The following is a 15061-nucleotide window of genomic DNA, read 5'->3' as shown; positions in this document are numbered from 1 at the left end:
TCAGAAATTTTTTCGTCTATGTATTTACCAAATTTTTATTGAGGTCCTCCCTGGGCCACAGTGCCAAGAACTGGGAATAGAGCAGTGAGCCAAACAAAACCCGTTTGTATAGCTCACCCACAAATACTTGTTTTTTTCTGTATTTAATAGGATCTTATATATGTACAGCATCCGATTTGACTCTCACATTAAGCTTGTTTCTCAAATTCAACATAAAGCCAAAAGATTTTTCACCAGTCCTTGTTTCTCCTCTTTTCCCCTCAGAGATTACCTAAACAGATTGAAGAACGTAACGAAAGGCTAAAGGCAGAGATGTTAGGTAAGTTTGCTTCCCTTACTTTCCCATGACCCTAGTAGCTAAGAGGCGGGGGTGAGGGACAGCAGGATTTGGGATTTGCTGGAGGAGAACACAAGAGTTAGAAAGAGCTTTGGGGGGCGCCTGGGTGGCTCAGTTGGTTAAGCGACTGCCTTTGGCTCAGGTCATGATCCTGGAGTCCCGGGATCGAGTCTCGCGTCGGGCTCCCTGCTCGGCGGGGAGTCTGCTTCTCTCTCTCCCACTCCTCCTGCTTGTGTTCCCTCTCTCGCTGTCTCTCTCTGTCAAATAAATAAATAAAAATCTTTAAAAAAAAAAAAAGAAAGAAAGAAATAGCTTTGGGGCCCATCGTTTGTTGTGTGAGCCATAGCGAGGTCTGAGCTGTCTTTGACTCCAGAAGGGTTAGAGTGGCTTAGAGAGGATGTCAGCTTTTGAAAAACTAAACTTCTATTTTGTTTTTCCTGAGAAATGTTCCTGCCTTCTGGAATGCAGACATGATTCAACCTGGGATCCCACTAACCTCTATTTCAGATCATTGATTACATGAAAACAGTTGAGTTTCTTCATTGAATAAACGACTTAAGTTTTTAATTTCATTAGAATACAGCTACTGCAAGTCAAAACCGTGTCAGAACCAAGGGAACGTTTGTCTTGAAAATGGCCTAGAGAGTCCCATTGGCGTTTGAGAAGACACGCGAGGGCAGCAGTTAGGAGTAAGTAGTGAGGAGACAGAAGACTGAGTGGAGCGCAGGGAGGTTGGACTAATGGTTTAGTTCTCGTACCTGCGAAAGCATGTTATAGTTGGAATCAGAGAAGCCCCCCATGAATTAGTCTGCTTGACTAAGGGGAGTAAAGGTTCTTGGACAGAGACCTGCCCAGTATATTCTGCTCATAACCTGACTGATAACTTTCCTGCTCAAGATATGTTTTGTGTTCTTCCTTATGAGTATTTTTTAAATCCACCATGTGAATTGAATTTAATATATTGCAATCACATGGGCCTAAAGGAAAAAATCTTAAAATAAATTGAGCTTAGCCATGTATGGCCTTTCGGCGTCATATCCAGAAAAGGAGAACATATTTTCCAAAGGATCACTCTGCTGGCAGAGCTGACTGAGAAGAAGCCGTTAAATTTAGACAGTCCACAACCCTCTGGCCCCTGCTGAGAACTGTTTTTAGAGTTGGGGAGACTTCTGGAGCCTTCCCCAGTTTTTCCAAAAGACACTCTTTCCCTAATTTACATATTTAAATTTGACACCATGTTTGAGCAGAAAAATTACTTTGGAAGTGCTCTTTCTTCAAAGAAGAGGGAAAAGAGCATTTTCCACCTATTCTAACAATGACTTTTGTTTTAGAAAAAAGATAGTATGTGTACTTAGCTGAGCTGTATTTCATGCTGAAAGAGATGATGTCGGGATGGCCATGGTGGCCTTGGAGAAGAGCCTTAGGTGTTGTTCTCTGGGTCCATTTTTTTGAGCCGATATGAAACCCTAAAGGGGTGGATATAAACTGAATCTTGCAGCCATTGCCAATCCCAGACGGAATCAAAACTTCATTCCTCCTTGCCTGGCTGCCTCAGTCACTCCAACTTCCTATGAGCTGAAGTTTCTGTTTTCAGGGCTTTGGGTTTTACTTATATTGGCCTCTTCGTTTGAAATACTCACGTTGAATTCGTTCTCGGTTGCTTCTGTAATGAATTCTCCTCTCATCAGACTTAAACAGTTTAAGTTGTTTGGTAAATAGTATGTCAGTTTGTTGTTACACAGAAACAGTGTGAATGGCTAGACTCCTTTATCTTCTTCCTAAGTATAAAGATCACGAGTAAGATACTGCTTCTAGGTGTTCCCCACCATCGGAGAGCCTAAAAGGGAGAAACCACTCTCTGTATGGAATCTCAGCCCCATAAAAGCTTTCTGGAGTTCTTCCCTCCCTGTTACAGATGACATAACTGTGCTTCACGTGCTGTGAGATCCTTGGAGGCTACTCACTCTGCAAAACAATGCCACCCCTTAGATGTTCTGAGCAAGCTTTTTGCAGCGGACTGCACAATTTTTAGTGCTGGTTTCCCTGGAAATGCTTGGCTTCTGCTGAAATACCAGCAGTTAAAGATTTACAAAACTGTTCAACACCATTTGTCATTGGCATTTATGAAGTTAGGTAATTATTTAACAAGGGGAGCTTTTATTTAGGTTTGTTCAATAATCTTTGACTTGCTTTTTCAAGTCAAGTAAGTTGACTTTTTGTTAGAGGAGCCGCGTAGTTGCCTCCATGGGAAAAAAAAAATCCCAACTGGAATAATGAAGGGGGTAGCACATACTTAAACATACTTGCTCCTCCCTTTCTAGCCTATCATTTAGAAATATCATTAGAACAAGCGTGGATACCCGGAGTGGCTATCAGTCATAGTGCTGCAGTCCTTGCTTAATCACAGAGAACAGGCATGTTGGCTTCAGATTTGAGGAAAGTTGTCAGCAACTGACTGTTTCCTTTTGTCCTTTTCTCTGGGAAGCTTAGCCTCATGGCCATAATAAGCCAGGAAATTTACGGTTTAAAAGGACTTAGGATATGGTCAGTGGTGCTGGACAGAGCACCCCAGGAGACTGAGAGCTTTTTTAAGGGACTGGTAATACTAGTTAGTGATCAATGCCCTATTTATTTGGCTTTGCTCAAATCTAGAGATTTTTCACTTTTTTTTAAATAGGAGAACTTCTTTTTATTTTTTTATTTTTTAAGATTTTATTTATTTATTGGAGAGAGAGAGACAGAGATAGCAAGAGAGAGCAGGAGCAGGAAGGAGAGGGAGAAAGAGGCTCCCCGCTGAGCAGGGAGCCCAACGTGGGGCTCGATCCCAGAACCCTGGGATCACTACCCGAGCCGAAAGCAGACGCTTAACCAACTGAGCCACCCAGGCGCCCCAGAGAACTTTTTAAAAAAGTCTTACGTGATTACACCAAATTAGAACAGCTAGTAAAAAAAGCAAGAAAAAAAATTTTACATGAAACCACAACATAGAAAGCAAAGAGTGGTATTTTATTTGTATCAGTTCAAATATATAGCATTTATTATAATCAGAATAACCAGGCAAGTTTGAGGACCATAAAAATTTGAGAATCGGATTTAGATGATAGGCACAGCCTTATGAGTATCTGTATCTAATTTATTTCTGGTTTTGATTTCACATTAAATTTTTGTCCACATAGGTAAACAGTAAAAGCAATTTCAAAGGTAAAACTGATAAGACATTTTCAGAATCCCTGAAGCTTCTCTGCTCAGCTGGAGGACACTGAGGGCAGATGTTTAGCGTATTGCTCTGCGTTCAGGAGCATCTCGGGCAGCATGGCTGTTTGACCTTAGAGGGGAGACAGATGAGTGCCTTCCTGGGGTTAGGTTCTATACACAGTGCGCGTTGAGGTGAGCCTCATCCTGGCAGTGAGGTGAGCGTGAGGGCTGTGTACTTAGAGGCCAGATGATGATGCTAATAGATCTCTGAATAAGCCTTGGTTGCAAATAGAAAAGAATGGGATGAAGACTTTTGTCATCATCGTTTGTAAATTGGTTTGTCCTATATCCTGGCCCAGCCATGAAATCTCAAACAAGTAGAATTGCTAAGAATCTGTACGTATATGTTTGTAGTTCTTCCTTGATATCTTGTCATCTTGTTGAATTGAACTGTGAGGTGGAAGATAAAGTTGTTTGCTTTCTCCAAAAAGTAACGTGGGCTTTTTTCACATCATGTAAGAGGGTCACTCCGCCCGGGCAGCTTGTCCCACCAATCACTAGAGACAGGGGTCCACAATTAGTTTTCAGTATCAGGCTCCTGATCAAGATTCCACTGGCCAGCTACGAAAGCAAGTTATCTTTTGGAGCTGGTTCACAGAATGCATTGCTCAGACCAGCTTCACATGAGAACTCGTTCAAAATGCACGTTTTCAGGCTCCATGCCCGTCCTACTAAATCAGAGATTGGGGTGGAGCGCAGTGCTCTGAGTTCCGACAACCCCTCTAGGTGTCTCTGGTGCACACTCGAGTTGATCCAGTGCTGTGTGGGTGTGTGACTGCTGTGTGGGGGCCGCGTGGAGGCAGCTCAGGAGAGGACCTAGAAGGGGGGATGGAGGGTGCACTGCAGGGATGCGGCCAGGAGTGGTCAGCCGCTCTGCTCTGAGAGGTTCCTCCTGAGCAGAAGCAGTATGTCACTGAGTTTTGCCTTTCCCTCGTGCTGTAGCTGCAGCAGAGAAAAAAGAAAAAGCAGACATTTCAGAATGCACTAGACTTGAGATCTCAGACAGCTCTCTATGGCCAGCCATTCCTTGCCATGTTCCATTTCTGGTGTTTATTTGGACATGCTGTCACTGAAGAAATCAAGTCAGCTCACTGTAGGTTGTCACCATTTACCAAGTGGGTAGGGGCTGCCACCCAGGTCCTCGGGTGGGGTTATATCCCAGTAGCAGGTAGAGCTTGTGTTCTAACCGTTCCATGAGATGCTGCTCTTCTTACCTTAACCAAGAGCTGCCAGGTTCCTGTCCTGACCTGGAAAACCTAGAGCCACCTCTTGAAACTCTCTGACTCCCCGAAAGGAGCCAGAGACCGGGGGTACTGGGCATAGCCCGGTAATCCTTTCCTCTCCCGGACACCTGCGCTGCTTCCTGCCCGGCCGCTCCAGCACACACCTGGGCCTTGTTCACCATCTGGCCCGGGTCTTCCCCTCATACCATCACCTCCTTACACCCTCTTGGAACATATTTCTGCTCTCCTGATTCCTGAAGTTTCTCCAGCGTTCATTCCTGACCACTAGCAACCTCATGAGCGCACATTTGTGAACTGATTTAAGAAAACCATCTTGTCTGATGCCGTGATCAAGAACTATAGAAGGGAGCTTAGAAATAATTCATTCATTGTCTTGGCAAAGATTCAACGTATTCTTTTGCCTCTCCCTGTGCATTACATGCTTCTCAGCTCTGCATAGTACAGGGTTCTAGAATCAGCTCCCTTACCCAAGGTCACAAGAAAGTCTTGACATTGTCACTGACTCTTAAAACTGCTGAAGCCATACATGTGGATACCCTGGAAAGCCAAGGGTTTGTTTTGTTTTGTTTTTTTCATATTTCTCTTCCTGCCTAATACTCATTAGAGACTATACATGCAGTGTTTCTTATTCTGGCCACATGAGTGCCTCTGAACCACTTCCTTGCTGTGGTTATTCCCTCAGGGAGTATCAGTGTGTAGATTTTCACTGCCCTACTTTCTGCCTCATTTCCTGGTTGTCACTCCTTCAGCTCCTCTCAGGAGAATCACTCCCGCTTCTTTGACGGTTTTTGGTAAGGCTTAGCTCAGCCTCCGCTCACCTAAGAGCTCATATAGGCATTTGATGTGGCTGTGAATTTTATCTTCCATATTCTGTGCCGTCTCTTGATAAGCCTTTTCCTCAGAGGAAAGCAAGAGGCCGCTTCTGTGGCTTAGGGCCTGCCTCGTAAGAGGGAATGCCGTGTCAGGATTCCCTTGTATCCCACAGGGCCCAAACCCCAGGGATCTTAAGGACGTGAAAACAGATGGCATCCCTGGCTCCCCTCGGGGTAAATGGACTACCGCACAGTTAGCAGCTCCGAAGAGAAGTTACACATAATGAGTCCATTGGGTTGTTGTGATACAGTGCTGCTTGGAGGCATAGAAACTAATATTTATCAGTTCTGGATCCAGTGACAAGGGTTGTTCTCTCGTCCTATAAACATTCTTGTCTGAGCACAAGCAGTTTTGGACTCTTCTTTGCCTACAGGCTAGGCTAACAGAGGAGATCCTAAGGTAAGGACATGTTGACACATTCCGGCTGAGTGATAGTGCCGGATCTGCTGCAAGTGGCAATAAGGGGACCTAATGGAGTGCTGCCCACATAGGGAAGGTGTCGAATTTGGCAGCCTGTGGAAAAGGTGGCAGATAGGCTAATTTGGCAAATGATTCTGTCTTAGGGACCAGGAGGCTGCGTTAGTCTCTGCGTGTCCAACCCGACTCTAAACAGCAGCAGGAAAACTCAGTGTGATTGTGTATTTATAAGCATGACCTCTACTGAAGATGCTTCTCTGCTGTTGTCATAAACAACAAAAGATGAGTTTTCAGAAACCAAAAATTTGTGGGTTCTGCCGTAATGTTTTGCTCTGTTCCCTTATGTTCTCACTGGCCTTAGTCTGATTTCAGAGCTGCTTTTTTTTTTTTTAAGGTTTTATTTATTTTTTTATTAGTAGTACATTTTTTAGGAGGTGGAGAGGGGCGGAGGGCGAGGGACAGAGAGAATCTTAAGCAGGCTCCACACCGAGCCTGGAGCCTGATGTGGGGCTCAATCTCACGCCCCTGAGATCATGACCTGAGCCGAAATCAAGAGTTGGACGCTTAACCAACTGACTGAGCCATCCAGGCGTCCCTTAAGATTTCATTTTTAAGTAATCTCTACACCCAGCATGGGGCTCGGACTGAGAACCCTGAGATCCAGGGGCGTGCTCCGCTGACTGAGCCAGCCAGGTGCCCCTCAGAGCTGCTCTACCCAGCATTAGACATTCACATGTTTGTTCAGGGAATAAATGGCTTCTTTCCCATGACGTTGCACTCACTCCAGGGTCTCCTCTTCTGATTCATTCTTCCCTGTGGCACAGGAACCAGAGACCTCTGGCCTGGCACCTAAGAACCCGCCAGGACGTGCCCTTCCACCTGCCTTTGAGCCCACTGAACACACTGCCCGCCCTTCTTATACATTCATTCATCCCGTGTCTGCCTGCACGCCCACTCCCTCTGCCTCAGGTGGCTGCAGTCCTGTCTGTCCTTGGCTGGTGATCCCAGTGCACACGCTTACCCAAGAAGCTCCGCCGGATCTCCCCTCCTCCCTGCCCCCGGGCAAGAAGTCCTCCTCCGAACTCTCCTGGCACACTGCGTCTCCGCTTACCTCTGCACCTCCGGCTTCCGTGTGTAGGGCTGGTCTTCCCCCAGCGCTTCGCAGCTTCTTCTGGGGCAGTGGCCGTCTCCGGTCCCTGCGTCCCTACCCCACACAGCAAGATGCCACACACGAGAACTTAGGACCGTTGGTAACCTCAGGTCTTCCCTGGCGCAGACTTTTTCACTGTGTGTCTTTAGTAAGTGTCTCAGGCACTTCGGTCTGTTGTGTCATTGAGCAAGCAGAACTTCCCGTGTTCTGTTCTCGTCTGTTCTGGAGGTAAGAGAGTGAAACTGTTGTGGAATGGTAAAAAGGCTGAGAACGGAAGGACAAAGACCCATAGCCTCGTGTGTAGGTTGGGTGGTCAGAGAAGCCGAAGCCAGGATGGGATTCGAAGTACAAGAGACTGACTGGGGAAGCACCTGCAGGGGGGCGTGGGGCGGAGAGCCGTCAGGTGCCTGTGGAGGAGAGACAGAAGTCTCACACAGCACCGCAGTGCTAAGAAAGTTCCAGCAAAGCCACTGAGGAGCCACAGTTGTCTGTCACAGTACCTGGTCTGCCCCTCCCGTGCTGGGTCATGGACGGGGACGCGCCGCCCGCCGTGGGAGAAGCACGTTTTCCTGAGTGCCTTCCACAGAGGCAGTGCAGCGAAGAGGGGCGGGCAGGGTCTGCAGCCAGTCAGGCAGAGGGAAAAGATGCAGAAGGCCCTCCTTGTCCCTTTCCGTCTGTGCCCCTGCCGCGCCCCGTCAGCCCCGGTCCCTGAAGCACTGCGGCGTGCAGGCTGTCCTGGGACGCCTCCCGCGGCCGCCCAGCTCCTGCGGCCGTTTGGCCGCTAGACTGAGCGCGTCGCAAAGGCCGAGAGCCAGCTTGACTCGGTAGCTCCCGCCGCGCCGCAGAGTAGGGGCCGCTCCGTGGGCGCAGTGCGGCGAGATGGCGTCGCGCCGGCCCTCCGTGCAGGGGGCGCCCCGGCCTCGGTCGCCAGCCGCAGCGGCCCCTCGATCAGAGGCCCCTCGAACAGAGGCTCATGCGGGGCGGCGCTGCTCCCTCCAGCAGCGCAAGGTAAAGACCGCTTGAGATTCAGTCTCACTTGGCTCACTCCGAAGAGCCAAGGCTTGTGCCATCAGTGACATTTTATTCGGTCTTCCCCGTCCTCACCCCCAGGACAGACTGCCAGGGCTCTGGGTCACTCCCACTTGCTGGAGGACGCCGCCTCCTCTCTGTGCTTGGTGTGGCCCCTCCCTGGGCGGCCGCCACCCATGTGCAGGGATGGGCTGCGCCCCTTCAGCTTAGGCTTGGGAAGCCTGCCTGCAGAATGGTCAGCCTGGGTTCTGGGAGCTTCCTCAGAATATGGTGAGCTTCTGGGAGCTAAATCTTAGACTGAGACCAAAAGTTCTTTCCATGAATTATTGGGAAAGGCCTTGACATGTAAAGGCCGTGTGTCTATAAGTTCTTTACCGGGGCTTTCCTTCAAGGTGGGAGACCTCAGAGGGATAAAGCTGCTACACGTGAGAGGGCGGGAAGGAACCTGTAGCTCCGACGATTAGGGATTTCTTTCCCTTTGACCTCCATTCTCCTCTCCAGTGGAAACAGACCTGCAAGAAAACAGTTCAGAAAGGGTCAAAACTGTGTATTCACCTATCCCAGCCATCATTTTCCAAAACACTCTTAGTTTCAAATATTCTATCCCTTTGCCCCATAAGTCCCTGTAAATCTCTCAAAAGTCCTGAGAACTCCAGCTTGAGACATACAAACTCTGTGGCACTCATATATGTAGAATCAGCCTAAAAATCCTTGGTTATACCATGTGTCTCAGTTTTGGCTAATGGACATGAACCCACCTGTGATTAATGCTTAAAGCCTGGATCCTGGGGAGAAGAGACTGGACTGTTGTGGTGGGCAGTGCTGGCAAATGAACAAGAGTCCCCCGTCTCCCGAGAAATGATGATTTTGTAGAAGCTCAGGTTTTCCTTGAGTCTGAACCCAGGCTCCGTAGCAGTCTGTCGAGTGGGATCAGATTCAGCAGGAGGCTGCAGCTTTCCACCAAGAACAGACTCAGAGGGTCCCCTGCCCTCGGCGTCAGGCGCTGGGGCCTGGCAGGGTACTTTCAGCCCCCCGGGAGCAGCAGTCCGTTCGGCCATCACTCATCCCAGGGCCTGTGTCCTTGGTTGGCTCTGGCCAGTCTGGACAGGAAGCTTCGCTTTCCCGGAGGGCACCTGGGAAGGAGCAGGGCTCCCTCACAACCGTCTCCAAAAGCACAGGCGTGGGGATGGGTCGCACTGAAGTGACCACATTGCCGAGGGGACTAAAGGTTTCACAGTTTTAAAAGCAGGAGTTTCTTTAACTGCAGGGAGATGCTCTGTATATCTTCTAGTCAGATAGTAAGGCAGGGTCAGTTGGCTCTTCCTGCTTCTGTTTATTCCCCATATTTATCTGAATTTTCTCTTTTACATTGCAGGTAAACTAAAAGATCTTGGGAACTTGGTTCTTCGACCTTTTGGACTCTCCACCGAAAATTTCCAGATCAAACAGGATTCCTCTACTGGTTCCTACTCCATCAATTTTGTTCAAAATCCAAATAATAACAGATAACAAAGTTAACAGTAGCTTGTCAGGCTGGCTTGGAGATCGTGTGCTGCTTGCTATTAACAAGGGGGAAGGGCCTGCCAATATTTAACTTTTAAAAGCATTTTATCTCAAAGACAGGCTATCCACTAGGGCCCAGTGCTCCCTTTTCCCTCTTGTTTTCCAGTCAGGGTGAAATGCACTTCTGATGTCATAAGCCTAATTTGATTCCCATTTTAAGGTGGTGTCTGTGCAGCTGTTGCCCTTGGTTCTGGCTGTCCTTGGCTTTGTCCGGGACGAAGCCTGCTTGTCAAAGCTGACCTCCCTGAGCTATACACGCGAGCCCAGCCAGAGCGTCCCCCAGCCTGAGCAGACCTGCCGGTCGGAGACTGCCCAAATATGATTCCTGGGGTTCCCGCCTGCTGTCCCCTGTCCCTGATTACTCACCCCGCCCAGGCTGCTAGGCATGGGCTCTGGCATCTCCTGGTTTCCTCTGTGGTAAATAAACGCTTTCTGTGATGGTCTGAGCTGGCTTGTGAATTTTGTCCCCATAATGACAGCTAAAGCAGAAGGCTTCTCTGGCTTCGGGAGCAGTGTTGCTGAGTGTTACTGGAGTCCACAGGTCTGCCCAAAGTCTTAGGTGCCACCTCGAAGATGATCTTGAAGAAGTGACTATTCTACCACGTACTAGAACGCAGGAACTCCACCTCACAAACTGTCTTGGGCTTCTTCAGGTTTGTGCGGATCATTATGAAATGAGTGTTTTTGCCCAAGCATCAGTCTTAACAGTTTCAACCTAAAATAGCTTCCTTCAGGTATGGTGGTATGTAAATCCTGGAACAAATCATCATCGTTTAGGCTACGTGAACCCAGAGGTTTCAAAGGTAGGTTTAGCGTTTTTTTCCTAGTCATTGATGATTACTGGTGAAAAGCTTCCGGTTGCTCTGGTTTGAGTGTCAAAGACAGTAACGTGCAGGTTTCACCTTAGAAAGGAAGCGCCCATCTCATCGTGTGAGTCACGTTGCGGTGGCCTCCTCCCAGCAGGAAGGCTGCGCTGCCGCTGTGATCTGGTCCTCAAAGCCCCTTCAAGAGTGTTGGTAGGTAGCGGAACCATGTGCAGTCCTGACTGTGACAGGCTGAGCCTGTCTTACAGATTGTGAAATGAAATTCTTCATGGAATTAACAAGGGGAAAGGGAGAGGGAGAAAGAGTGTTTTGCTTTGCTATCTTGATGGTAAATCTGGCATCTAATATTCCAAAAAAAAGTGTGTGTGTACAATCATGGAAGTTGTGCGGAGCCTCTGTGATAAGCGCGTCCCGCGCGGTGGGCAGTGCCGGGGCGGCAGCTCCCAGCTCTTCCCCGCTCGGGAACCCTTCACACTCAAGGGAGGCTTAAGAGTGTTTTGGTTTATGTAGATTATACCCATTGATGTTGACCAGATGAGAAATTAAAACAGGATTCTCTTTAAAATTTAGGTAATGTCTTTAAAAATAACAAATACATTTCCTATTAGTATAAATAGTATTTTTAGAAAAGTATCTCCCAAAACAAGAACATTTCAGAAAGAATGACATCATTCTACATTTTTGCAAATCCCTTTCATGTGTGGCTTGATAGAATAGAGCAAGGTTCTTAGATCTGCTCCTGCACTCAGGTCGTCACAGTATCACGTCCTGGAGTCTGGAGCATCCTACACTGTGCCTACACGTGACAGCAGGACAGTGTGAAAAGCAGATGCCTCCTTAGTATTGTCGCGAAAATAGCTTCGACCCCGTGGAGACCTGAAAGGGTCTCAGGAACTCCTGAGAAGCCTCAAACTACTTGTTTGTTTTCTTAATGTAAGCTCTACACCCAACCTGGGGCTTGAACTCTTGACCTCAAGATCAAGAGTCACATGCTCTACAGACTGAGCCAGCCAGGCGCCCCTCAGACCACATTTTGAGAGCTACTTTGTCAGATTAAGACTTCCAGCTGAAAGTTTTTTTTAACTTTTTAATAGCTGAAACTCGGCCAAGTTCGGGGCGCTGGCCCTCCCCAGGGAGTGGGGAAATAGATGTGTTTGCCTCCATGCAGCCTGCCTTAAGACACTACCCTTGCTGCGGGCTCTAGAGGTTTTGCTTCTCAGGCCTTCCCGCTCCTCCTCTCCCTGCCCCTCCCCCACCACCTCCACTTGCACCACACTGAAATCTCACAGTGGGCCAAGTAATGCGTCTGGAAAGGAAAGGAAGGGAATCTAACTAGATGTCAATTTTCTTAAGCCAAAGAGTGTTGTTTGGGTTTTTTTTTTTTAATCAACCACAGTTACTTCTCTACTTACAAATTTGGAAGAAAAAATAGATTCAAACCTTTTGAAAATGTTTGAGAATAGAATAGAAATGTTTGATATTGCATATGTTCTTATTCCAATAATATTGCAATGGATCAAAATAATTTTGGATCTCCTTCTAGAATTTCCTTGAAGACTGTAAGACACATTTTATTTAATTACTATGATCTCCTATCCCCTATCTGCCTCCATGAGCTCCTAGAAGGTAAGGGCCATATTTATTTTCTTAATAGCACCAACACTTACTCCTCTACTTGAAACTTAATTGGTATTAAAGGCATTCTACAGGAAGTGTTCTCAGTGTGAATAACCATCACTATCCAGAAGTCTCCAGATTCTGTGCCCTTTGGTCAGTCCCTGGTTTTTAAAATGTCTCCTTTGCTAACCATTATCTTTTATCTCAAGATAACTAGAAACTAGTCATTTTTCCTCAAAATTTTAAGACCCAGCAAGTGATTCAAATGTCAGCTTAGGAGGTTTATGTGCTATTTTTCACCTTCCAAAGAATGTGGTAGGAGGCAGTGAAAGACAACAGCTTAGTTTCACCTAGCAAAGACCAGTGTATTGATCTGAACTTCCTGTGTATTGCCCAGAACAGCCTCAGCACACTGCAGTTTATGGTCCCAGTTAAGTTTCTACAGTAGTGTTTCTATTTGGGTAGGTGTAAGGTTCTAGCTAATTTAGAGGGCTCAGCTAGGGTTTCTCAACAATGAATCCAGTACTTGTACACATAAAGCTTAGACACTTTGTGAAAAGAATCACTTTAAACCAGTCGAGCCCATCCTGTGCTGCCATGTAGAATGCCCTCAGATGTTGAGCATTCAACCTGGCTAGTAAGCCTATGTCTCCTGGTCTTTAAATTTTCATTTTTGCATCTTAGATATATGCAAGGATTTGTCCTGAGACTTTCAGAAATCCCCACCTTGTCCTCTCGTTTCAGCCTCTCCACCTTCTCCCAGATCACATTTCCACTGAATCTTGGGTTCTCTGTATCTCCACATTGTGTCTTAAGCACCCCTCCAACTTTCACTTGAGCGACTTCTGTTCACTGGAGCCTCCTGCAGAGGGGTTCACCCTGGAAACTGGGACTATTTCTGCAACAAAGTCCTGCTCATCTAGTGCTTTTTCTATGGGGAGTACACTGTGGATTAGTTCCTTTTCCTCACATCATGGATCTGAATTATGGTTAAATTCTATTCTTAAGATCCCCTTCTTTTTCTAAGAAGTCTACTTTCCATACAGGTTTGCCTTCCATCACAAGCACTGCCCCTAGGTTCTCCCCCGTATCCCTTTGCTCTTTGTCCCACCCCCCAGAATGCACTATCTTATTACAAGTTACTGCGCTTGTAGGAGCAGAGACTATTACACCATGCTGAGATGTGGAGGCTGGGGAGTGGCCGAGCCTACTAGCTAATGACCTGAACATTGCAGCACTGGGCCTACATTTGAGCTTCAGTAAAATGTCAAGACCTCACACATTGGACCTTCAGAGTTACTCAGGTATAGTGAAAGGCATGAATGTTCGTTTAGTCTATAAAAGACAAAAGTCCTATTTCCTGCAACATTTTGTGTCGTTGAAGGTAGGGACCTGCTTTTGGAAATACTGGGCTTGGTGATTATTTCTGGTGCTCCGTGGGTCCCTGAGCTGGCCTCTAAGACTGTTGCTGAGTTACGTTTCACACGGCTCTCATGCTGGAATTCAGACTGATTCAGGAAGATCAGACAGGAACTTTGTGGAGGCATTTTACTCTCTGAATAGACTACTGTGGGATGGGAAACTGGCAGCAGGTATTAAATGCAAACCTGATTGGAAGATGTATTTGCAAGGGTTGTGTGTCTGATCCTAAGAGCTAACCAGACCTGCAGATCCTGTCTTTTACAACTGGTTTAGCCAAAGTTGGTATGTCAAAGGGGAAGGTACTGATAGGAGACCAAGGACGAAGGGAACAGCTATGCAAGTAAATGGCTGCTTTAATCTCAAGAAAGATCTTTAAAGGGAAGGGTCCAGTAACCCTCTAAAACCAGAGTGCCAATCTGAGAAACTGCCTAGGACAGGAAATACCCATGACTTAATAAGCCTCTGTCCCTCTTCCTGTGGTATCTGAGCTCTTCTTAAGCTCACTGTTGGCCTGAAAGGCAGCATTGAGCCGCAGGAGCTGTGTTTTGGGTGCAGCCTGTGGGCCTGCGGCCCAGGGGTCACTGCCAGCTCGGCTCCATTTGTTCTGTTTGTTCCTATTGCTGTGATTACTTCTGCGACCCTTCCACCTCATCCCTCCCTTATTTCTTAAGGCCTTGAACTCTTCCTCTAACACTTTTATTACTGTGTGCCTGATACCTACCCCTAAAACCTAGTAAAATCCTTGAGCAATTTCAGGGAGATGTGTCCACCCCTTTTCAGCCTGCCCGCTCTGTGCTGCGATAGTAACAAGCCTAGTTCTTCTATCACCTTCGTTTCCTTTAATGAGGAAGCATATGCAGAGTATGGCAGAAGGGGCTCGGAAACCTGTGCCTTCAGGGAACCTTACAGAAAAAGGAGGTGGTAATTTCCAATTGCTTCCTTCTCTGAAGAGCTGCCCTGAGTCCACACTAGACCAAGCCCAATAATGCTCCTGATAATGAGAAATGGATTACTTGCTACCAGCCAGCCCAAGAGGTGGAGCTAAAATCACCCTACAGCCTCAGAACAGTTGCTTCAAACCCTTCAAGGGGCAATCAGAGAAACCAAAATCATGAGTTTATGAAAACGAGTGAGGATGGCCTCATACTTCAAAGTACTAAACATTTCAGTCCTCCTGGCTACAAGCTGGTAATTGGTGAAGCTCGGGGTGGATACACGGGGTTTGTTGGTTATACCAGTCTGCCTTTACAGATATTTGGAATACTTAGAATATTGCCATCTTCTCATTTTCTGACCTTCTCAGGTCTGCAAACTAGGAATAAGCTCCATC

General features: G+C 47.1%; 1 protein-coding gene across 1 annotated transcript in view; it reads left to right on the top strand.

Annotated features, from left to right (window-relative positions):
• TTC1 (tetratricopeptide repeat domain 1) overlaps positions 1-10311 on the top strand; it is a 58368-nt gene extending 48057 nt beyond the window's left edge. Inside the window, exons 7-8 of the mRNA XM_025867118.2 lie at positions 265-319; positions 9681-10311. Of these exons, the coding sequence (XP_025722903.1) occupies positions 265-319; positions 9681-9814 (189 nt within the window). The 3' untranslated portion in view covers positions 9815-10311. The remainder of the gene's footprint in view (positions 1-264; positions 320-9680) is intronic.
• Positions 10312-15061: the final 4750 nt, after the last annotated feature.

This window comes from Callorhinus ursinus, unplaced genomic scaffold (assembly GCF_003265705.2).
Source record: "Callorhinus ursinus isolate GAN/ISIS: 27379988/994484 unplaced genomic scaffold, GSC_fseal_2.0 scaffold3, whole genome shotgun sequence".
In the NCBI taxonomy this organism is placed as follows: Eukaryota; Metazoa; Chordata; class Mammalia; order Carnivora; family Otariidae; genus Callorhinus; species Callorhinus ursinus.
Note: the sequence above shows the minus strand (reverse complement) of the source record. Positions and strands in the feature narration are given on the sequence as shown.